The 24,934-nt window shown below is 47.2% G+C and overlaps 1 protein-coding gene across 11 annotated transcripts in view; it reads left to right on the forward strand.

The window, feature by feature from the left end:
• The window catches only part of LOC118508807 (aryl hydrocarbon receptor nuclear translocator homolog), a 207,278-nt gene that overhangs the window by 34,390 nt on the left and 147,954 nt on the right, over positions 1–24,934 (forward strand). For 2 of the 11 annotated variants that reach the window (XM_036048533.1, XM_036048539.1), the window contains exons 1-2: positions 8,500–8,698; positions 20,974–22,601. The exons of 5 other annotated variants lie outside the window; for them this stretch is intronic. In XM_036048533.1, the coding sequence (XP_035904426.1) occupies positions 22,192–22,601 (410 nt within the window). In that variant the 5' untranslated portion in view covers positions 8,500–8,698; positions 20,974–22,191. Of the gene's footprint in view, positions 1–8,499; positions 8,839–20,970; positions 22,602–24,934 lie in introns of those variants that run through there. 4 more of the 11 variants (XM_036048534.1, XM_036048535.1, XM_036048538.1 and 1 more) reach the window with 4 other exon arrangements.

Below are 24,934 nucleotides of genomic sequence, written 5' to 3' on the forward strand. Positions count from 1 at the left end.
GAAAGGGAACCATGCGCCTTTTTTCTGCTGGTGTTCCGTTTTGCCTTACCACAGGACACATTTCGCGCGTAGTTCGCTCGGTTCGCCAAGATGTCCCGCGTCGTGTCTGGTACCGCGGGTTAAAAACTTTACCAAACAAACTTGATCCCCAGGAGAACACACTAACTGACTCCGAGTTCGTTTTGTTTTGTTTTTTTTTTTGTTTTCTCTCCGCTCCCACGCTCTTTGGTCCCGGCGGCGGTGGCAAGCAGATTGAAAGTTAGCAGCTAGGCCGCTCAAACCGCCGCCCGCACACAACAGGTGAGCGCGGTGACGGAACGTTCTTCAATTTTTGCCGTGAAGGAGTGTGGCCACAAATGGAACCGGCATGAAATTTAAATTCAAAACAAATAATGCATTATGCTTCCTCCACCATGGTTGGTGGGTTTGGACGGTGTTCAGCGAATTCTACCGAGCATTGCGTTGGTGCGATCCACCGCAACCGTGTTTCGATTCTTTCGTCTCTGCTGTCGCCCTTGGTGATGGTGACACGCGCCTGCTTTCTGATTGAAAATTGCGCAGAAATTTGTTCTGTCGATTCCATTTTCCGCTTGTCAAGGATGGTGTAACAACGTGTAATGGAAACGTAGAATCGAGTTTTTCAATCAGACGCTGTCGGCTTTCGGGTGTGGATCCATTGTAAACATGTGATGCAGTTTATGCAGTGTTGCTCCTTTTTTTCCTGGGAAGGAATTGGGTGTCCTGTGCTCGTTAGAAATCTCTTTGTAATATAACTTTTTGACAACTTGGCGGTGATGTTTTGATTTTTTATTCTTAACATTTGTGTTAAGAAAAGAAATTGATTTTGGTGTAAGGCAAACCACTGTTCTGGAAGTTAAAACGACGTGCCATTCTTCTTGTTGGCCTCACAACTTCAGGTCATGCTGATCTTATTAAGCTTTTTGATACGGACAGTCAGTGCCTTGCTGCAAGTGAACGATCCCGGTTGGGACTCACAATGGGGAAACGGCATAGATGGGATTTGAATCCTGCTGCTGTCGCATCTACCACCGGGCCGCCCCATCTGGGATGGTTAAAGAAGACCATCCGACATATGATGATGGAAACTATGTTCTTTGAGTCAATTCAGATCATTGCGTACCCTGATGACTTCGATGCAATTGGGAATGTATATATAAGTCCAAGCGAAAACTCCAGAAAATGTAACCAAGGCCAACTTAAAAAAATCGTTTGAAAATCATCTTCTTCTTCTTCTTCTTTGGCACTACAACCTCGAGAGGTCTCGGCCTACCATTTCTGGCTTTCTGTGACTTAATTTTACCCGTAGAAAAGTAGTCAGCCTTAAGTACGGGGCCACAAAAAGTAGACAGCCTTAAAAATCATCACTCCTTTTAAATTTCACCTTATTACGGCCTTAAGACCTAAAAGCATTTTATGGATTGGGTCGTCCGGTGTCATTCTCATAATATGAACAGCCTACCGGAGTCAGGCGAATTTAATTCGTTGGGTTGTCTTGTGAGATCTCCGTTCAACCCGCTCCTTACGGAGCTCGTCATTGTAATGGCTTCTCCAATTTTTTTTTTCGTCAGTTTTGGACAGAGTCCACTCTTCAAAGACGTTTGGGAGTACTGAGCTATAAAGGTTCTATGAAGTCACGATAGGCTTTTTGAGTGAGGAAGAGCTGTAGTACGACCGCTGGTAGTATGATCCTTGCGCGTGCACCTGGTTAAAGGTGCGCTGGAAAGACTTAAGAGAACAAGAACTAGATACAAAGTCCTTAGTATTGTCCCAAAGTTTAGTCACCGATATGCATGTTCTGTCATAAGGATATCAACTAAAGACTGAGAAGAAGTGATTACTTTGATACTTCCTCAGGAAATTGCTGGGGTTTTCTGAAGATATGGGAAAAGGCCATTATAATTAAGTGCAAGATAATGGCCAGATCGGGGCAATTCGATGGTAAAGGCGACAATGGCGCAGGTATTCATACGGCAAGACCGGGATGATTCAAATCCCATCCGGACCGTTACCCCGTAGTGAGGACTGACTATCCAAATAAGTGATATCATTAAGTCTGGCCAGGATTAAGCCTGTTGGGTGTGCAGAAGAAGAAGAAGAAGTGACAGATCTTCTTTTTCTTCTTCTTTGGCACTACAAACTCGAGAGGTCTCGCGGCCTGCCATTTCTGGCTTTCTCTGACTTGATTTTACCCGTAGCAAAGTAGTCATCCCTGCGTACGGGAAGGCGGTCTGGATGGGATTCGATCCCCGTTCCTGCACTGTGAAGACCGGCGCCGTTATCGCATCAGACTCCGGACCGCCCCATGTTAGTGCCAGATAAGTTAGTAAAATATCTTGGAACCCTTGAAGTTAATATTATATCAGCAGAACTTTTTTCTTATTCAAACTGGTGTGAAGAATGTCAAATTAAAATTATTTCAGTAATGTTTTTATTTCGTATTCAGAGTTATAACTTGCCCGTACAGTGTTGAAAATTCTTATAATTGTTATGATAATTTTATTTAATAACCTAACTACTTAGTGTATTTCCGCTTATTGCAAAAATATTCAAACCTTCCATCAAGAGCTCTTCGTCTCAACTAGCACATATTAAAACACACGCTTTTGGCCTCGTCCTGTGTTCCTCTTTCACCAATCGCATGTCAAAAGTTATAAAACTGGTCAATAATAATTAACACTAAAGCAATATGTTTACGAACCACCCAAAATCCTTCCATTTTGGTTTACCGTGCAAAGATGTATTTGACCATTGACCAATCTCGATTTGGTGGTGGGGTAATTTATGAAATGAGTTCCGGTCTTTAGTCGAAGCTGAAATTGAATTCCTTTTCGTCGTCGTAAGAAGCGACTGGGGTCGGGAAGGAAATTTCATGCTACTGACCCAAAATGTATAGAGACTGGATTTTCCTACAACGCGCTGTGCGCCGTGCTGCTGTCGTCGACAAAAGGGTTAATATGTGTTCGAATGGTCGGGCACGCATGGATGGGATTTGGAAGTAGTCAATAAAATGTTCCCTCGCCAGTAGGCATCTGGCCGGAGCCGTTTTGAATTAATCAACAATCGCCCATGGTCCTACAAGGGGGTCTATAAAAGAAACCATATTTTAGTGAGAATTGAGCGTAATGCCATAATTTTGCCTCCGTTTATGATCAGTTTTTCCTGGAGGGGTATGGGTGGATATTCGTACAACATTTGAATGCCTATGGACCGTTTCATCGATTCTTAACGCGGGTGTCGGTAGATTAAAACATTATTTATCACTCGCGAAGAACGAGCTCACCTGCCCCCCTCACCGCGATGACCTCGCCGAACGGTCATAGAGCCCAACATTTCGATGAATATTTATCACTTTCTCAAGTTCTCGGCATTAGAAATATTGCTGGGTTATTCCTGGGGCAGAACGCAAAAAAAAAACACACATAAGTAGCGTTTGTTAAGCTAGGTGTGTACCGGCGAAGTCATCTGCACGCATTTGTCTTAAGCGCTCACCCGTTCGAAATCGCGGGACCAAGCGTGTACTGTAGTTGTTTGATTTGTGTGCCTAATACAAACATTTGTAGCGTATCAAACGATGCGATTTGCCGTACAAATGGTGACCACCATGCAAGACACGACGGTGGCCCGACGGACTGGGTACAACCGTGTGTACATCGATTTATTTGTATGATTCCATTTTCTTACACATCATTCAACCGCCCTGAGGTCTGAGAACAGGGCGCGTGTGTTACAGCTCGGATTTGGTTTGTGTTTGTTTGGACTGTCGGTGTCAGCGCATCCTTTCGTGTGTACTGGCGGTCTGCACCTGTCCAATAGATAAATGTGAAAAGAATACTTTTACGCTGCGTAAAATCGCCATTTGTCGAGGCGTCTGTAATGCTCCGGAGGAATGGTTCCGTTGCGCGTTTCTGGTTGGTGTTGGCTCCTTTTTTTCTCGTGTCGTGCTGTTGTGTGTGGACCGGTAAAACCCAGTAACAGGGCTGAGGTACTTTCACTTTCCGCGCCTATTACAACAGATTATTCGTGCTGTACGGTTCGAAAGAGCGGAGTCCTGGGGTGTCCCGACGAAGGTGAAGCGGAATCGTATACATTTCAGATAGAACTGTTTCATATTTTAGTATCATTTGCTTCACATCGTTTGTGTGGAGCAGCCTTCCCGTGCCACGAACCCAAACAGAATAGACAACGCTACCGCGCACAAGGATCGCCGACTTTGAAGGATTTGGAAGGATTTCCCCCACGAATGGGCCTGCCTGTGCTGGCATGGTGCTGTTGTTTTTCACTGCGATTGCTCGATTTTAGTTTTATGTAGCTCAGACCGTTGGTTTGGCTTTTCTTTTCTCGTTGAACCTCACATACAGTACAGCCAACCATATTCTAGAAGCTCGTTGATCTCTTACTCCTTCACGGTCTCCTTTTTTACATTCCAAGCCAGTCAAATCCGAAACATTTCCCAACCAAAAACAAAAAAAAAACTAGAGCAAGCTTGCGAAGGTGTAGCCTTCTGGAGGGTAGTGTAGTGTGGTAACAACGCTGGAGAGAAAGTATGTAGAACTAAGGGGGACGGCAGAATGAAAATAGTTCCACCAGGAAAGTAAGGTCCCTTGGCGCGCGCCGTAGAACCAAAAGTCATAGAATAATAAATTAGCGAAACTGATGATGCACGACGATGGATGGATAGTACTTTTTTCTTTCGTTTGCCTGGTGGTTGTTACCTTCGCGTCCTGTGCTGGCTTAGTGTGTGTGTGTGTGTTTTTGGAGGGTGTGCAACCAACAGGGGACGTCACCATTCCCATCCTTCGTCTAATCTTCAGACACGGCCCTCGTACCGAAGGTTAACTGAGGTGGAAAATTCACCTCGAATATCTAAGTCCGCGGATTTTTACGACCGGCGGCGGTCCTTGCTTTTGCGCTTCCCTTTGTTGTGCCGTGGTTCGTAATGGGAGAAAGCTTCAGGATTGAGTTCCTCGTACCGTAAAAAGCCTGGCCTCGGATGAGGGAGGGGGGAGTTCTAGAAAACGATTACGTGTCCGCTTTATGTCCCTGGCTGTCGCCATGAAGTTGCGCCTTCAGCTTAACGTGCGCACCGTGGTGGAAATGCAAGGTGTGTGTTGTGAGATTAAAGTTGGCTTCCAAGAGGGGACCAAAGCGTAATAAAACTGCGGTATTAATGGCCTGCAATGAGCACTAAAGTGTGTATGTACGCTCTAGTGTACACCGGGATGGTTGGGTGTGAAAATCCGATCTATGATAGTGGGAATATATGACTGTTGGGGATTGTGGTCGTAATCGGAATTTTAAATTTTGGTATTTGTTGCCTAATAGAATATTTGTAAAAGAGTTAAAATAATTAATAACGCATAGAATATTAACTAATAGCTTTCTCCTTATCTTCTTCCTTTTCAGGTGAGTAATCAACCTTTTCCTTAAGGATATTCAACCAAGAAGGGTAAGATATTAATTGGATGTTGAACATTTAATAGAGCTAATCAGCTATTTACTTGCCATCAATCAATAACTCTCTGTCAAAACATTTGCCCAAGACTCTTGCTTGCTTCGCTTCCTTCGGAGCTATAATGCTCTTACTCAAGTTTTCGTTAAGAATCCCCTTTAATGTCGGTGCCATTTCGCCCCCACTGGTAAAAACTACACACCAACTGGAAGCAATTCTACACACACACATACAAAGACGTACCATCACCAAACTACGCATCGCATCTACCATCACATCGATGACGTGTTCGTTTCAATTTGGGCCAAACCCGGGTGGCTGCGAAAGTCCTTTGGGAATCATTAAAACATCAAACTCTCGCTGCTTCCCCGCTTACGTACGCATATTCCGGTCTCACGAACGCTCGGTGGCAAACCGCCTCCCTCACATCTTACAACTTTCTTAATTCAACGCGCTGGTCTTGCGGGTTAGTTTCAGTTTCCTTCTGACCAGTGGTCGGCAGCATCCAACCTGCTTCTTCTTCCAACAAAAGGGGTTTCCACAATTTTCATGGGCAACTAGGCACTCTCGTCGAGGAACCCTCGCGCGCGCTCGCCCACACTGCTGCCAGCCAATTTCCCAGCACCGGTTCCGGAAACGCTTTCGACAGTTCACTTCATCCGTCGGAAATGGATTCGGAGAGCGGGTTCGGCGATGTCCATTGGGCCCGTCGTGTGAGCGGGTTGGGGTGTTGTGAGTAAAATGGACCCGGGGTAAACTTAAACACTCTCGATAAGACCGTTGAAGTGGGGCTCCATTTAGCGTCGCCTTCGTTTATGGGCAGCAGCTCCGGGCTGACGGCTGGCACCTATCGCAGCACTAGCAGCAGGGATCCCTGTGTATACTATTATGTACAGCTGCCAGCCGGGGGGTATATTGCTAAGTAAATGCGAGTAATTTCATACGGTCACTGCAGTGGTGCTTTAGTTGCAGCAAAAGCGAATTCGGTTGGAGAAGTAGTAGATCCTCTTACCAAGATTCCACGATGGTGGTGTTTTTTGGTTGAAAGCCTTTCAGAATCGATTATTTTCCGTTGAAAACCTACCTGAATTGGTAGTCTTCAACGCCTGATTAAAGTTTAAATTAGATGTACAATGTGGAGACCACATCCAGGAGCGTTAGTGCCTTTAAGTCTTGCACGCGGACAATTCACAGCACCACACACATCACCATCAAATCGGTCGTCTTGTCATGTGTGGCTGGTGTGAACCGAAATTCTTGAACTTGTAAAGACACCTACGAAAAGGACGAAGTCAAACTAGGTTAAGCATGACGCATGGGATCAGAAGTAAAACTTCTTGCTTGGGGGGAAAGTTAGGCGACAGGACCGCTGCTTACCTTGCCTGTCCTTGCCAAAAAAAGGACGTTGTTGTCGTTGTGGACGCAAGAAAATGGGGAAGTTTTTGCTGCTGCTCTCTTCACTGCTAAGCCAAGAACAGGGCGAGAGAAATGAAATAAACCAAACCCTCTTCCTCCCAAAACGGACCCAACCGTTTGGACGCTCTAGCCAACCGGTCTAGTATTGTGTGTCTGTGCGGTATCACCATGTGCGTTTACGAGTGTGTATGGTGCAAAGGCAAATGAAAAAACAATTTTCTTCCATTAGAGAAAATAGATGAAATTTGCACACATTAAATGAAACACTGGTGTGCGGTGGGAGAATAGAGCAGCCCAAACAGCGCCAAAGCGGGACAGGCGAGCGAAAGGATACGCCATTTGTCGAGGGGCGAACGGAAAGAATGCTCCAAGTCCTGGGAAAGAACCTGAACATTTTCTTACGGCATTTCACGAACCGTAGTTCTGAACGTCCCGGTTCCGGTCTTCTTTTTTCTTCGTTATTCCCACCCAAATGGGCTACCCCATAAATGGGTGGCTGGCTGCTGCTGCTGCTGCCTTGCAGCGTGGTGTGTCGTCTGGTGTGCTGGGTGGAAAAACTTTGACTTATTAGTTTTGGTCCTTGCTTGGAATTGCTTCCGGCTACGACTGTTCCGTTTACGGGTTGTGTACGGTAAGTAGCGATGGCAGGGCGACACACACACACACACACACAGGAAGGATGGCCGCGGACCATGATGTCGGTAGAGGGGGGAGCAGAAGTGAAAGCGAGACCGATAAAAGTTTACGCTTTGTGCAGAACCATTATCGGTTCCAGGGCTAGAACTCTCTCTCTCTCTCTCTCCCTTACATGGATGCCATCGGTGTTGTTGGGCCGCAGGTTGAACCCAAATTGTTGGACATTCGGATGAAGTGTGTTCCCAAGAATGCCACAAGATGAGTTGAGCGAGGAATGTTTGAGTACAGTCGTCGGTTTTTTAAAGCTGACGGTGGATGTCTAGTTTATTGTGCTAAACTCATGATCCTTGAAGGTTTTCAAGGGCTATGTCCTTTGGTTTGAAAAAACGGAGTTTATAAGCCTTACGCCGAAAGATGTCCAGATGTCCTCTTTACGTTTTGAAATAAAATGTCAGCTAATTTTACAATTAGAGTCGACAAAATAATGTTCTTTCAATTCCCTTAACAAAACTTTTTCCAAAAGCCGTCTGGTCTCAAAATTATTTCCCGCAATTCCTGTGTTCGACACCCTTGCAGCACGGACTGTGCTCTCTTCCAAACCGAATTTACCCTTCTCTTTCTTCGTGCTGTCGTTCCCTCTCTTTCGCGCTCATTCTGCCATCTTCTTCTCGTTTTACCTTCACAAAACACACAAGAGCACACACGTTTTCCCCTTTTGCATGGGCGCTGTGAGTGTCGAACAAAACAAAGAGTTCGCCATTCGTGGAGCATCATAGCAGCGGGAGAGAGAGCGTGAGTGAGTGAGTGAGAGAGCGACCACAGCTCTCTCGCGCGCACACTGCTCCGTGAGCGAGGCGAAATGGGCGAAATCAGCATTTTGCCGTCGGTCGGTGCGCCGTTTCCGAAGGGTGCCAGTTGCTGCATACTCCAGACTCTGGCAGGGTCGAGCGGTGTGAATTTTCGAATTTTACGTGCGTAATCGGAAAGCTTTCGTCGAGTTCGGACGTGTGTGGAGAGAACGCCGCGTGCGTACGGGTTTTTCCTTTCCATTCTCGGTTTGTGTGCGGCTGTGTACGTGTTTCTCGTGTGTCGCTCGGGAGTGCAGCAACTGTGGAAGCCTACTTTTTCCTGTGCGACTCCTCCTTGCTGGCCGGATATTAATCGCGAACCAACACGGTAGTGTGAAATAAAAGAGGTTGCTTTTAACACTAAAAATACCGTGTTCAGTTTTGACAATATTAGAAGAAGTTGTGGGAGAAGAATCGAATTTTGTCAAGGTGCAAGTGCAGTGATTTGTGTTGTTAGGATACAGTAAGGTACAAGCGGCTCCTAATCATTAGGGTGCAGTTTTAAAGTCTTGCTTTTCATGGGACAAAAGCTGGATTTAAAGAGCAAAATTTCCCGACTTCAATATGCCTGCTTTTCCACTCGCATAATGCTGGACTTTAAAACATTCCGGGGCCTTTCACACAGCTGTAAACAATAGTCGCATCCAAGATATAGTCCAAGTGATAAGAAGTCCTACTGAAACTAGTGTTCACGTATTAGATTCCTTCCTTCGCTTCTTGATTCGAGCCGTTTCGGTGAACGAGATTTAGACCGGGTCCCGGCAGTGGGAATCGAATTTTTAAAGGCAGGGAAAAAGAATCCGAAACGCTACCTGACGTCAAATACCTGAAACTCAATTTCTCATAACGAAATAGACGGGTGACCGGAAAATTCCAGCTCATCATCAGCACCATCAGCGACCGCTGTTTCTGGCTGTGCTGCCTAGCCTTTGGTGGATGAAGTGAAAAGTAAAAAAAGGGAAACAGCGGCCCACCAACAACAACGTGAAAAGCACGAAAAAGAAGAAGAAGAAAAAACACCCCCAAAACCTACCAAACCGAACCGTGCGACGACGGCGACTTTGTGTGGAGGTGTCCTGGCACGGTACAACCTCTCCATGATGATGCCGTCTTGGTGAACGTGTGAGTGCGAAGTTGTGTGGCGCGGAAAAATGGAAAATTCCTCTCGGTCGTCCTCGCTTCCTCCGGAGGTGGGCGGGGGGGATGAAGAAGAAGGAAAACTGTGGGGGGAGTTGTGGGCCGCGGCTGTTGTGAGTGTTTGTGTTTTGGGGTGTTTTTTTGTTGTTGTTGTTGGCGGCTTCAGGCTCCATTCCTTGAAGTTGCAAGGAACACAACACCCCGTACGAGCCGAGGTGTTTTGTCTACCCTGTTGGTGTTTGTTTGGTCTCGGTGCGACGGTGGTTTCTTCAGCAGTGTATGTGTGATTCCACGTGTGTGTGTGTGTGCAAGTGTCGTGTCCTTCCGAGTGGTGCACACGGTGACAGTGAAACTGGTGGAAAATTGGTGGAAAATCGGTTCCTCGCGATCTCGCGGGTGGTGCACTCAGGCGTTAGGTTTTTTTTGTGGGCTCGCGGTTGCCGCCTTCCGTTACTAGGACCGTTTGCTTCAAAACTCACTCACACATATTTTTACGCCGAATTCTACTTGTCCAAAAGCGTGTGTGTTTCACGTGTGCCGGAAGCTAGAAACCGCAAAACATCGGTGGTCGCAGTGTAGTAGAGGAGTAGATAGAAAAATGTTGACGAGGTTCTTGAAGCTTACTTTTTAAAGAATTGCCACTGCACTTTAAAGATTTGAGGGATCAGAATTTAGTAATAGTTGACGATCTGAATGTTTTTATCCTAAAATACGTTTTAAAGATGAGTATGTACAAGGACTCATGTCTTAAGTACAAAGAATTCATAAGGTTTTTAAAGCTTAATTTTCAAAGAATGAGTGCCCAGAATTAAGCAAGTCTTGACGTTTTGAACGTGTTTGTTTTAAAATATACCTCAAAGAAGGGTATTTTTAGTGTGAAGTCAAGAAGAAATACTGTGGTCTTAAGTCTTAAAAGGCTGGGGTTTTATCGCTTACTTTTTGAAGAATAAGTGCTCTTTATTAGGTAAAAAAATAGACGTTTATTACTATCAATAATATCTCAAATATGAGGAATTTTGTGGTGAAGTGATGAAGAAGGAGGCATCGGGTCTTAAGCCCTAGAGAGTTGGTACGGGGTTTGACAATGAGTCCCCATAATTAAACAAGTACTTTGGAGTTTTCCCAATTTTTATTCTCAAAAATGTTTCTCAAAGTGATAAAGAAGGAATCAGGTCTAAAGAGCTCACCAATGACTGCAAAGCTCAATCCGTTTTCCTGCTTGCATTGAACCCGACAGCAGGCACCTAATTTCATCCAGGACATTCAGTAAAGGAGGCTAAACAAAAAAAAACAAATAAACAACACTGCAAGGAATGCAAGCAAAAACAAAAAACCACCACCACCAGCCTGGGGAAAAACTAACTCATTTTCTCAGCAATCATTTCCGTTTGCTTTCGAATACTGCAGAGCAGTCCGCTTGTTCGCTGGGAAGAAAGTGGAAAAAAGAGCTCCGGTCGCCAAAAAAAAAAAAAAACGGCGGACTATGCATGTATATTATCCTTGTGTTTTTTTTCGTGAAGAAAGTTTTTTTACCTACCTACCTTCTACACCTCTTACCCTGCTCCATCTCCATTGGCCAAAGTCGGCGGCAACCGGATGGCGGTGTTGCGGATTGCAGCAAACGGGTTCCGAAATGCACCATTTTTGCTGGTGCTAGTTTTCTTATTTACTCAGCCCACCACACAGATCCTTGCTTTCGGCCGTTTGTTTTTTCACCCGTTCTCGGCCGGGAGTTCTGGGTGGGGGCTTTGCTACTAGGAGTTGCACCTAACAACCTTCTCTCTGGCGCTTTCCTTAGTCCGTCAGAGCGGGATGATCGTGATGATGATGATGATGGCTGTAGGTTAATTTTGTACTTTCTTTCCCACCATTCCCCCCCCCCCCCCCCTCACCATTGCATGGGTGGGTCAGAATGGGAAAATTTAAATTAAAAAGGAAATAAATTTCATTTCCCGTGTGTCTTCTCTCGCCTCTTGCCTGCAAACATTCCTCCTGATGATGGTGTGCCGGGTCGGGCCGGCATGATGCAAGGATGCGGCCGCCGGTGTTCGTGTTTTATGGAAGAAGGAATTAAAATTGTGCTCCTTTTTTATTATTATTTTCAAAGCGACACAACACGGCGGCTCAGCTATGCAAGGATAATTTGTGTACGTTTATATGTGTGTGTGCGACTTCGTTCGTTAACTCCTTGCGGAGGAGAGTTGATCGTGTTCGCTGACTTTTTTTTTTTGTGCAATTGCTGTGAATGTGCTCCCAATGACCAAGCAGAGTGTCTTATGAAGCTTAGTTTTCGATGGGCAAAAAAGGACCGTTCGCGAATCAAGTTCTAATAGTCACCGGACGAAATTCGCTCCGTTGCAGAGAAATGTTAAAGAGCAAGTGATTTTGGGTTGGAAAGCTGAGTGATGACAAGTAAACAAAGTGTGTCGTCCTGCTATGCTTCAGATTGCATCGCCTGTTGACCGTGGTGCGCGCGTTTGTTACTTGCCTACTCACGAGCACACCAATATCCCCCGAACGCTCTAGCGTCGGATGGGCTCGTGCGCTTGCTATAATTAACATTGTAGCGTCTTGAGGGGTTTAACTTTCGTTGTTTTTTCCCCCCATCATCACCGCTCCCAGGAACCGCGCGAACATGAGTAAAGGGTTGAAATTCTAGAACTAACTTGGCCCTGCTTGTACAACACCGATCGCGCAGCTGCCATCGGACAACAAACGCGAGTGCAAAAAGTGCAGTGCAAAAGTGCAGCAGCAGTAGAAACTGGGGCAAGAATAAAGTTGTGGTTTTAAAAAAATTGGGGAAAAAAATATTACTTGCGCGCGCTCCAATGTTTTGTTCTACGGTTTGAAGCCGGGTCTCGAAAAAAAGGCGAAAGGGCAGAGATAGCGTTCGTCGCTTCGGTCGGCCGTCGGTCGATGTTTGAGGACCCCCCTTGGAATGAAACACACATTAAATGTCGGCACATTTTATACTATAGACGGAGAGCTAGCGCTAATGCTTCTAGACAAAAGCGGACGCGGGTCTGGTGCTGGGCCAGAGCACAAGGGGCGGTTAAATAACCTACAGCACTACAATTTAGAAGGCAAAAAGACAACTTTACACAGGTATAAAGCACAAAACTACAACAGCCACACTACGCTTTTGTTGGGGAAATAGAAACAAGAGAACGAAAAAAAAAACCCGTAACACAAGAGAGAATTCTACAAATATGCCGCCAGAACGTCTCTTCAAATTGGATGAACGAAGTTGAAGCCGGGACCGATTGGGGGCAAAATTGGCGCAAGAAAGAAAATCGAGCCACCTCGAGGAACAGAAAAAAAATGCGAGTGAGGAAAAAAAGAAATACAGAGCATGATTTCCAAGGGTGAATGTGTGTGTGTGTGTGTGCTTGAGCCGCGCCATAACCCTTTTCGCGGGACCCGCCGGGAACATCATCAGCAACCCTCGCACAAGCTCCCTGCATAGCTCTGGTGCTGCTTACTGTTTGATGTTTTGCCTTTGGTGAAGGCCTGCAAGTTACAGCACAAAATGTTCTCTCCGCTAGGCGCTTCTCCACTAGTCGCTTCCCCTCCTGTCCCGCTCGGGGGGGGGGGGGTGGAGGGCGGAAAAACTTTTCATTTCTACGTCTGTGGAAAAAAGACGAGAGGCAGGCGGCCAGAGACATCTGGGGAGGAGCGTGGCACATTTTGTTTTTGTTGGAGCACTTTTTTTTTCTTATTTCGAGTATGTTTTTAGTTACTTTGTTATCATTTTTGTGCACAACACGGGCGCACCACTGGCTAGCTTTTCCGGGCGCTGGCTGCGGCTGTTGTTGGTCGCGAGGCCGCCCGCCAAAAGGTGATGATGTCGACGAAAAGAAGTAACCGGAAAAAGGGGCTTTTGAATAATACTACTAACTACTGTGAGCCTGCACCCTATGTGAGCCCTTTACACTGAGTTCTCCCTCTCTCTCGGTGGCTCGCTTGTGCCGGCTAAGCTAATTCAGCACTGTTCTGGCGTCTATTTGTTCTCTGGGGAGCACCCATAAGGATGGATGATGGCAGTATGCAGCTCATCATCATCTTCGTCATCCTTCCCATTCGGAGGCCACCTTTGACGTTCCATTGTTTCGGAGTCGCTGGTTCTCGGAGAAAATTAGCCTTCTCGATGCCGCCGCCTCAGAAAAGGCACACTTGAAAAATAGACCACGTTTGCAACTATGTTGTGTAGCTTGGAGGAATATATGAAAAAAAAAACACACGACACACTCACTCAGTTTTTAGTGGAATAAAAGTAACGAACCTGTGCGCGAGTGTGTGTGTGTGTGTACACTGTCGAGTGGGCAACGTTTTGTGTGTATTTATCGTCCATAAACAATCCCGAATCCCCACACGGCACCCCGGTGTTGGCGCGTGGTCGTGTTTGTAGTCGTCGTCGTCGCTGTGTGGTGCTTCTGTCGCATGTGGTCGTCGTGCTCGCAAGAGTGTACGAATGTTTGTGACAGCTGTCGGTGCCGAGACCTTTCGAACGCACACACTTTGACGACGACGGTCCGGGGTTGGGAGGATGTCCTTCCGCGCCGGTGTGTTTAGCGCGGAAGAGATACTCTGACTTTGACTGACTGACTGACTGACTGACGGGGCTCGGATGGATGGACGGCTGGCTGGACTAAACCAACAGACCGACAAAACAAACTGAGCGAGCAGCGAAATAGCTGCTGCAGTCAACAACACAACAAAAAAGCGGCTAATTTTCCATTAGCTCTAGTAGCTGTAGGTCTGCAGTAGCAGCGGCAACAATTACTACTACTGCTCCTCGCTTCTAGGCCAGTAGCTCCTCGTTACGGATCTTCAGCTGCAGCACATTGATTGGTCACGACGGCTGTGAGCCAAACCAAGCCGGTCGAAATCGTAGTCTGGATTGGGGTTTTTTAATTTTCTCTACCAATTTCTTTTTTCCTCGCCCACCCGTCCTATCCGGTGTACTGAGCTTCGGCTCCAAAATGGTACCAACTACCGTTCCATATGCCATTTCCTTTGGACCATGGTGCTCCGTTCCACCCGTCCTCGAAATCCGCCCCACCAGTCGAGATATAGAGAGAGAGAGAGGGAGCGTCGTCTGGAACATTACTATTCTCTCGTTTCGGTTTTGTTTAAGGTTCAGTGGGTTTTAGACGCAACCATATCCACATATGTGTGCGAGATGGAAGCGGGCGAGGAGAGTCTTAATTAGCTTCAAAGCCAGCCGGGAATAGGATAAGCTTCCATTGTGGTTCCGGCGCCGCCAATACATTGGACAACATTGAACTCAGCACCGAAAAAGGACTCCAATTTTAATGGTGATGGTGTTAATCATCAGGACCAACTCGTGAAAAAAACAGAGACCACCTTGGTGATTTTTGTTTTGTTTTCTAGAGCATCATCCATTGCAGAGGAGCATAGGCGGTTCTGGTGGTGGTCCAAAGTTGAGAACACAACAGCTACAACAACAGCAAAAAAAAGAAGGGCACCCCGAACGAGCGAGGTCAAACAAATACAGTACCCTACAGGGTTAATTAACTATCACTTACAGCAGGATATGTCTTCAAAAAAGCGACGATGCGTGAAGTGACCGTCGGCGCGCCAGTTTAAAGGGACGGAGGGAGCAAAAACTGCTTCAAGTAAAAAAGAAAAAAAGAGGCTTAGGGGGTCTCGTACTGCAGCTGATCCAGAACTCCCCCTTGTGGCTGTATACAGTGCCGGTCGTTGTAGCCGTCAGGCACGGTTGGAGACGTCGTCCTTTTTTCCCATCCCATCGCGAGTCCTGCCAGACGTCCTAAAACTACCGACACAATGTTGCGCTATGCGCTGCAACATGAAGGGGGTTCCCCCGTAAAGCACTGTTTTTGTTGGCTACAAGTTGTGAGCCTAAACCTCCTGATCCTTTAGCCGAATTTTACGAGGTATCAAAACCAGGCGGCACAGTATCGCGCGCACCCGCTTCCTGATCCATGAATCATATCCAAATATTCGATCGAACCCTGTCACAGGTCTTCACAGGCCGGCAAGCGGGGTTTGGTACTCTAGACGAAAAATCCTTGGTCAATAGTCACCGGTTATTAAAACAAACCTACTGGCACTGGTGACTGGTGACTAGGGTGCGTAAGTAGGAGTTGTAAACGCAGCACGAAGGATATACACCAGCAACAGACACACACACACACAAAGCGGCGCGTATACACACGCTTGACGGGGGTGATATCAGTTTTTCGAAATCAATTCTTTGTTTCCGGCAGTTTTTTGTTGTTGTTGTTGTTGCTCCTGTGAGTGAGCCCACGATGGGGAGAACCGGCGTTCGTCCTTTTATTTTACCCAGTCGCGTGTGTGTGTGTGGCAGGCTCGCTTACTGTGAGCGGATGTCCAGATGGGAGGATAAAGTTTAATTGGTTTCGAAGCAGCGCCCAATACAGCGTCACACACCAAGCTACGGCCAGTATTATGTAGCTGTGGCCAGTGAGGAGCTCGTACACGGTGTGGCCCATACCATTTCTGATAGATTTTCTCATTTCATTATTTTTCCTGCCTTTGTTGCGGGCGATGGGGAACTACGTTCGATGAGCAGTGAGCTGGGCTGACGCTCGCTCACTACCACCCGTGTACACTATGGATCAACTGTCGGTGACACATGCACAAAGGCCGATCACAAATGGCGATCGGTTTTTTGGGCTGTCCAAGAGAGAGAGAGAGAGAGTCTCTACGGTGGGAAGGAAAAGGGAGGTTGTAGTTATGTATTTTTTTGTTTTTCCCCGCGAACGCTTTTTCGGAAAGCCAATTAAAACAATTTGAAAACGCTGCCGCCCTGCATACCGCTCGCTCCCTCCCTCGCCGCCATAGCTTCGTGCGGCTTAGGGAAAATTGAGGCCAATTTGAATTGTGTTATTAGAAGCGTTTAACGTGTCCACCGTGTTGCGCTGGTGTGTGTGTGTCGGCCGCTGTCTGCCAGTTGATTGATATTTTGATATGTCCGATGATAACCTTGCCGTTTGCCGAAAACGAACTGAACCGAAAAGTCTTCCACGGAGAGCTCCCATAGCGGTGGGATATTATACGCGGGCTGTTGGACAGAACAATCATAAAGTATTGTGCCGCTTCAATCGATTGTAATGAAACCCGAAAAAGACGGGAAAACGAGTTGGCGTAGTTGTGAAATAGATGTAGCCATCTATCTGTACCGAACCTTCGTCGTTACACCCCCGATAGAGGCTACATATGTTCGCCATTACTGCATAATGTAATGCGGCGGCTTCACTATTCATCAGGCACCGTTTCTAGGATTGTTCTGTTGGTTGCAATTTAATATTAATTTGGTTATTATTTTAGATGACCCTCGAAGGACAGGCCCGCGGGTATGTGTGTAGCTATCAACCCTCCAAGCGTTAATAGATGATCGATTACACACCACCCGGGTAGATTGACTGTATGGGGGTTTTTTGTTCCCCATTTATTACTGCTACTCGCGCCAGCAATTTATAACCCACCACAAATAGGTTCCCAGGTAGCACTGGTGGGCCAGAACGGGGCGCGTATGTTCTGTTAAATGCTGCTCATTTATTTTACTACTGTCTCTAGTCTGCCATTAAAGAATCAATTCCTTCCTCGCTCCTTTGAACATGATACCCAATAAGCTGGGCATGGGTTGACTGGCCCCCGGAGCTTGTATCTTTTATGGACCGGACACTTCCGATGTAATGCACCCATCTCCAACAGCTGCTTAAAGTAAACGAAAATTAATGCTCCCATTCGTCTCATTAAAAGTGTACTTCCTTTCTTGTTTCCCCGCCATGATGGGAGTAAGAAGGTGCGGTGAGGTGTATGTAGTGGCAACTTTGCATTTAGCACACATTTATTGCATTATTAACGAGAGACGCAGCCTTAATGCTGCTGTTTTCGCGTTAGCGCGCGCGCACTCGCCCCATTATGCTGTTACGCCAATGTTTACGATTGGTGCGAAACGGGCTGCTAATCGACAGTCAACGCCATCCCCGGGTTTTTTTTTGCAACTTTACCCCGCGTTCTCGAATATTTACTCTGCTCGGACAGTTCGCAACTCGGAGCAGCTAACCGTAGACCGGGGCAGGGTATCACTTATCTACCGCTTCGTCTGCCGCGCTATCCATTCGACTGTGACAAAGTCCAATATTGTTGCTAGTGGAGGCAAAAATAAATCCCGCCCGAAAGCTCCGAAAGACAAAGAGCATCGATGCGGTCGGTGGTACGCGTCGGAAATGTAATTGCAGTAGGTGCAGCCACCACCACCAACGGGAGTAGTATGACTGTGTTGCGCCAGGAATGCTACACATGCCGATTGTATGCTGCTGCAGAAGCGCTTTTTTTTCCTTCTCCGGTTTTAATTCTTCTTTCATTATCGTCTTGTGCACTGTAGACGTTTTATTTTTCTTTTTCTTTTCTTCTATTTCCGGCTGATGAACACGACGCATAATTACTTACGCATGGACAGAAGCCCTTGAAGCCCGTCACTGAAACGGAGCTGGGCGGTAAAAATGTAAATGTGCTAACAATTCGTTATTTTTATGTTTGGGTTCTCGCCCCACGTTATGGTGGCAGTAAATCCAAACTAGTGGTGTTACAACTAAACCGAAAGTATCCGGGATGTATGCTGACGAGCCAGCTGGGACTATGAATTATGCTCTGGAAGCGATTTAGATATCATCAGCACTTCTTGCCGAAGAAAACTTCATTCATAAACATCAGGATGAAGATTGGTGTAAGATTTAGCCCAGACATGTGTTCACGGGGGCACTATCTCACCGCTGCTGGTGTTTGCCTACGAAAGATGCAGTCCTGCCCGAGGTGTCCTTCCAAGAAACGCGGTGCTTGCCTACCTGTTCCCTTTGCGAGACTGCTATCGCTAGATCGACGGGTGGTCGTCCCATAAAAACGGGAACGAAAGAGATATAGATACAGCTACGAGTAAAGCGAGCGAGCCAAAAGGTGTGAAAATAATTAAAAACATATCATCCTGGCAAGTCAATAGCACGAGGCAGAGCAGCATACATCAGGTAAAGGAACTACTACCAGAAGGGTATCCTCGCCGGATACCTGTTGGGTGTGTTTGTTTTTATCGCACGGCTAGGTATCGGTAAGGTTCCTCCTGTTGGGATCTCCGGAGGTACCTGTGGTACCGTCTTAACTTTCAGGTGGTATCCCCTGCGGAGTGGATGTACGGGAAGAAACCGGATAATATATTCCATCCCGCCGTGCGGTAGAACTAGGCTTGATAGATTGATTGGTGTAAAAAAAAAGGAACGAGATGGACACAACAAAGCGGCCGGGATTGTGATAAATCACACCGGATACCGGAAATGGAAGTGACTGTGCACCGGCGACGGGCCGAGATGCGTATGTGCCGGTGCATAAATGCACACGTAAATTGTTCGTCCAGCAAGGACACACACACACAAAAAAGTGACAGCTACTTCTAGCCGCTTTGGATTGAAATTAGCAACAAGGAGCAGGGAAATAGAGGCTAGGACGAAGAAGAAGGTCCTGCAAACTGCTAAGAACTGCGCATTCTTCCAGTGCAGCTGAGTACATAAATCTCGCTCTGCAAGTGAGGCGTAAACCCGGAGGTCGGATGCATCCGTTTTGTAAGGGTGAGCCCGGGTTCTCGAAAGGGCGGTCCCTGTTTAACCGGCTTCCGATAAACATATCCGAGTCGGCGTTGTTGTTAGGTTACGTTGTTAGGTTTCGAGTTTCAAAAGCTCGTTGGGCCTGTCAGCGCAGGACAGGATAGAACTGTCGTCCCGGGGTGAACATAAACAAAAGGACTTTACAGCTTTACCGAACTCTGGTGCTGGTGACTCGCTCGCTCAGCTGTGCCACCAGCATTCGGTGGAATGTTGGCAGGTTTTACTTTCATGGCTGTCCGCGTTTGCACCAAGCAATCGATCGTAATTGCGGGTTTTACCGAAGGATTTTTGTTACGATATTTCCATAAAGTCAGTGAAAGGTAGCGTTTTGCCTAATGTGTTTACAGTTGGGAAAATCCTACAATTTCGAAGATCACATCTTTTACAACAATAATGGCCCATGGCACACTACACCGCAGCTCGGAGCTGAAGTTGAAACGATACAGTTCGCATATAGCTCGTTTTTCCTAAACGGCCGGTAAGAAACGGGGAAGAAGAGTAGCACCCGCCAACCCACCACCACCACCACCACCGTTCGGGGTGGTTCGGGGCGACATTGTAAGGTGGCGGCCGACCAGAAAGAAAACAATGCCAACAGCAGCGAATGTGCCTGTGCAAGTGGTGGAAAAGGGAAAAACACACTCACAACCGTTTGCTGGCTTGCGTCGTTCTTGCCAGTTGTTGCTGGAGCTCGGTGCAGGGAGAAGCAACGACGGGAGGGAGGGACCAGATCTCAAGGGACCACGAGTGCCACGAAAAATGCTGTGTTCCGTCAGAATCGCGAATGCTTTTGTGCTGGCTATGGTGTATGGTGTGGTGATGCTTTTACTACTGCCTCGCCGGGTTTTTTTTTGTTCAGCCGAGGTCAAGTGTTTGCAGAAATGTTTACCAATATATACACCAAACCCGTCCCCCCATACGACCCCTTACCTTTCCCATCTGCCCCTACTCTGTCGATGTCCAATGCTCGTCGGAAACTGCCCTTCGAGTCTAGGCGTTGTACAGTGGCTGTTGCTGTACCCGATGGAAACGGTTGGGTTCGTGGGTTTGGAATTGGCGCTGGTAGAAAAGCAATCTGGGAATGAAATGTTACGCCTTAAAATTCCTCTCGTTATCAGCACTTGAAGGTTGTTATAATATCTTCAAGAAAAGAAGAGATGCTCTCTGGACTTCAACAAAATTAGTATCAAAAACTCGCCAGTTTTCATCCATCAAAAGCCAAACCGCTTTAACAAGAAAATCATAACCACCGGACAACAGGCGTTTTCCGCGAGCTAACGAGTGCCCCAGCACCACCACCCGCGTACCATCCGCGTGTGATAGTGATCAAATTAGATCACTCGGAACCGCTTATTAACCTCGGCGCGCGTTTACATACCGAGAATTCGAGAGCGTGCTCGAAAAGGTCAACACACAGCACAACATCTATATCGTACGATAGTGCGCCACAGGGCCACAACACACATGGGGAGACTTGGACATGGATGCACTAGGGGGGGAGGGGGGTTGTTTGGTGGACGTGGACCAAACCGTGGACCGTTGTGGCCATCAGCAGGAGACGCATAAAACACGATAAATGACAGGAAGCGAGGGCGGTTCGGTGCTTGTAATGAGGAAGCAATGCGATGTGGTGTGATTTTATGCACTTTTCCCCAATCCCAACCCCCCGGACTTCGTTCGTTCGTTCAAGTGCATTATGATCAAGTGTGAAAGGTTGCAGAATGGTGTCGTGTTTTAATTCAACTCAAATGGGTAGCAAAAATTGGTCGCTCATTTATTTTGTTTTAATCCAATTCAGACGCACACAGGTCCGTTCAATAGTATAAAATATCATCAGGCAACCCGACGCGTTCCGACGGAAGTTTTGCGGTGCGAGCAGGAGAGCAAAAAAAAAAAGGTGAAAAGCGCGTGAAAAGTGGAATTAAATAAAGGAGGGAAATAGTGTGCCGAGTGTGAATCCTCAACACATCGTTTGCAATATTTTCCCCGTCGGCAGTCGGCCGTTTACTGTGAAGTTGAAGTTTTTCATTTCCCCGCGCGTGTGAGAGTGTGTGTGCGCCATCGCTAGTGCATCGGTGTTGGCGAAGAAGAGGCCGGGGTCGAATTCGGTGCGTGTGTGTGACAGTGTTTGTTTTTGTGCTTGTTTGTTGAGTAAATGAAGTGTATGAAATAATAATATTTAAAAAAATCGTATCGGTATCTCTACTACAAGTGACGGATCGGCGGAATGCATCGAGTGCGTTAGGATGTGCAGTTTTGGGCTTGTTGTTTTTTTCTGTTTTGTGTCACTTTCCCCGTGCGAGTAGCTGCTGAATGCATTCACGGCCAATTGCATCGAGGGTGGTGTGGATGATCCCCCCCAAAACGGTCGGTGGATGATATGTTAAGCAGTGCTAAATTGTAGCCCTTTTTTTGCTTTGTGTTCGGCCGGAATAGCGCAACATGTGGATGGAGAGATGAAAGATTAATGCAAAAAAATAGTACGAGCACACTCACTAACGAGAGGGCGTGTGTGTGTGTGTTGCGTGTGTGTGTGGATATAGGAGTTAAGCAGATCAATTATCGGCGGATGTATCGGATTGTGGAGTTGCTGGAGTAGGAGGCAGTAGTAGCTGCTGCTGGGACGGGCCTCCCCACGGGACGATTGAGGGCGAGAGATTATTGTGCATTTGCATACCTACCACCCCGGTGCCCCGGACATTGGACGCCGGAAACGCGTCTAGTAGTTCCTGCTCGTCGCTGGTGTAGAAGACCCGCACGCTGGAGCGCGTGTTAGAAGAGTTTCTGAGTGTAATCCAGGCAGAGTGAGAGCGATAGAGCGTTGATATCGCGTTGCGCCCGACAAATTCTACTCCGGTGTAGAAAATTGCAACTACAACAATTACCAACACCAAAAAGAAGACAAAAAAGAGTACAGACAACCCGTCAAAGGTCGAACGCGTGTTGCGAGGCGAACTTTGAGGACGCAACCTAGATCAAAACGTTTTGCAAACTGGAACCATATGACGTAAGCACGATGTACGCGTACGCGCAGGGTGGATCGCAAGGTCCGCCACATTACGCGACACCGGGCAACGCGTACCTGGCCGGACCGCACCATCACCATCCGTACCCGGCCTACCACCACGGTGGTTCACCGACGCCGCCTTCAACCATCACCTCGTTCAACAATGTACCTGGCCCCTCGACGCTGCTCGGCCACCATTACGCCTCGCCACACCACATGCCACCGCCGCCGCCCCCGCCCCTCCCGAGTGCGGCCAGTGCGGCCGGTGTTGCCGCCGTCACCCACAACCATCAGCAGGCGGCAGCGGCAGCAGCGGCGGCGGCGGCAGCAGCCGTTGCGGCCGGCGTCTCGCCAATGCAAACTGACCCGCAGCTAACGGAGCTGGCGCCCTCGCTGGGCGGAATCACCAAACGAAGAAGGTAAATGTTGGATCCTTGGGTCCTGTCGGGCGATGATTTACTTGCTTATGTGTCAGGCACTACAATCTGGTGTCTTGGTCTGTTGCGGAAATCCTCGATATTGCTCACGATCGAGCGTCCTTAAGTGGTAACAAAATATTCTGGAATTTCTGGCGTACTTATCAACCCACTGACTCCATCACAAATAGGAACTGCAAAGTCTCCACTATCCCTGTTGTTGAACGGCGTTAGGTGTCTATTTCAGAACATGATTAGCGAGTCATATGTGGTCCCCAATAGTCCGATCATTCTACAGCGACGATCACTGAAGTTGATCCTCTACCTGACATTTAGTTTCATGCTTTTAGATATCGCTTAGAGGATTTCGTCATCTTAAGACGTAGTCCATGCCACGGAGGCGTATGTGAGTTCTAGGACTATTAATGTCCCAGCGTTGTTGTTCACGACAGGTATTTTAAGTGGAGAAGTTTCCTCAGGATGTAAGTTGCCCAGTTGAAAGGCAGCATTCTTGGTCGTGGCTCAACAACTGTGGTGTTATCGAAAGTGATTTTCGACCCGAGATAGGAGTAGTTCTGGAGACACAATTTTTTTTTTTTTGCTCCTGAGTTCACTGAAGTCATTATGCTCCTTCGAATACTATGTCTCTCAATATGGCCTGCTGGGACGATATTCTAATCAGAATACTCTACGAGACTTGCTTTTCTTGCAGAAAGTAATGATGATAAATCGATAACCTGATACTCTCAATAATTAATGATTAGTTTTTTCGTGTGTACGAATTCGATAACGATTAGCGCAATATCTCACATTCAAAAAGGCGTCACATAAAATGTTCCTATTATCTTTTGCCACCAATCGACCGCGCAACCGCCAGAGAGAGAGGACCTTTTAAAATCTAAAACTCAATCGCAGCTTTTTGCTGCATCACCGGGCCCGGTGCAAGAAAGAGTGGTGCAAATAAAAGTTGGCATAAAAACCGAATCTCTGCATTCCGTAGCGTTGTTCGTCGAGCTGGTTGTGGTGGCAAAGCATACTACCGGCTACCGGAATTTATTATCCAATATTAACATAAAAACGTTGCTCGCGCCACCGTTTTAGCTTCTTCTAAAACACAACCCAACCAGGCGGGGCGAGATGGAGAACCATGCGGGCATGAAAAAAAAAGACAGCGACAGCGAGTGTCGTGTTGCGGACTCTGCGGTGGCAGATAAAAATTGTACGATAAAAATACTCGCCTCGTTCTGTTGTGCGCTTTTCCGCGGATTGCTTTTGTGGTGTCTTTTTTTTCTCCCTGGCTTTGGTTTGTTTAGTAGTTGCGCTGCTCAAAGTTATGCTGCGCTTGTTCAAGTCATCAAGCAGCCCCAAACCGAACCGCCGTATGCTTGGGAGAGGCGAAGTAATCGATGCAAAACATAACTACACTTCATAAAAATATGCCAATAGCCAGGACCCGAACTCCCCTAAGCGCGTTGAGCAAAGTATTAATTTACTTGCTTGTGTGTAGCTGTGTTTGACTCAGCAACCGGGTGCTTTGGTGTTGAAGATGGTCCTCCGGTTAGAATCGCGCAGGTCACAGACAGAAGAAGAAGCGTCCTCCTGAGCAGAACGCTTGCAAGAAACAGCAGGACAGCAGCAGCAGCAGCAGGACCAGAACACAGCCAATGGAGCAATGTAGAAGAACAGAAAAATATACACACACACAAGCACACAGAACACCGAACAAATCTTTTCGCAATTTACACTTTCCGCAACGTCATAAATTGTGCGCGCCTTCGGAAGGAATCTCCGCCGCCGATTTGCTGGCGCGGCCGGGATTCGCGGCACACTGCCCTCACCGTTTGCGCACACTGCTACTGCTGACCGCTGACCACTTCCCTCCCTGTGCAAGAGCTGGAAGTAGTAAACTCATCGTCAGTTGCACGTCTGGCGTCTCCCTTCTCAGCCGCGTCATCCTTTCTTGGGTCATATTTACAAAAATATTATGATAGCAATAAAATTTTATGTACTCCCGCGGTATCCTTGCCGCATTCCGCCAAGTCCGGCAACGAAATTCTCCAGGAACCGTCGAGCGACGCGGAGTAGCAAGTGAGAAGCCAGCCAACGTAAGGACGCGCCTTAAGTGAGGCTCTCGCATCGTTAGCGTGGCCTAGGCGCACAAGTGAAGTTGAGGAGGACACGCGAAGGATGAAAATAAAACTGGAACGCAACGGACCGAGCACTGGCCGGTCAATGCGTTAATGCATCGTCAAAGTATCGATTACTGATCGCGCGAACTCCGGGACTTTGGGTTATTGTCGGGTGGTGCAGTTGCAGTTGCAGTACCGCTCATGTTT

This window comes from Anopheles stephensi, chromosome 3 (assembly GCF_013141755.1).
Source record: "Anopheles stephensi strain Indian chromosome 3, UCI_ANSTEP_V1.0, whole genome shotgun sequence".
NCBI classification, from domain to species: Eukaryota; Metazoa; Arthropoda; class Insecta; order Diptera; family Culicidae; genus Anopheles; species Anopheles stephensi.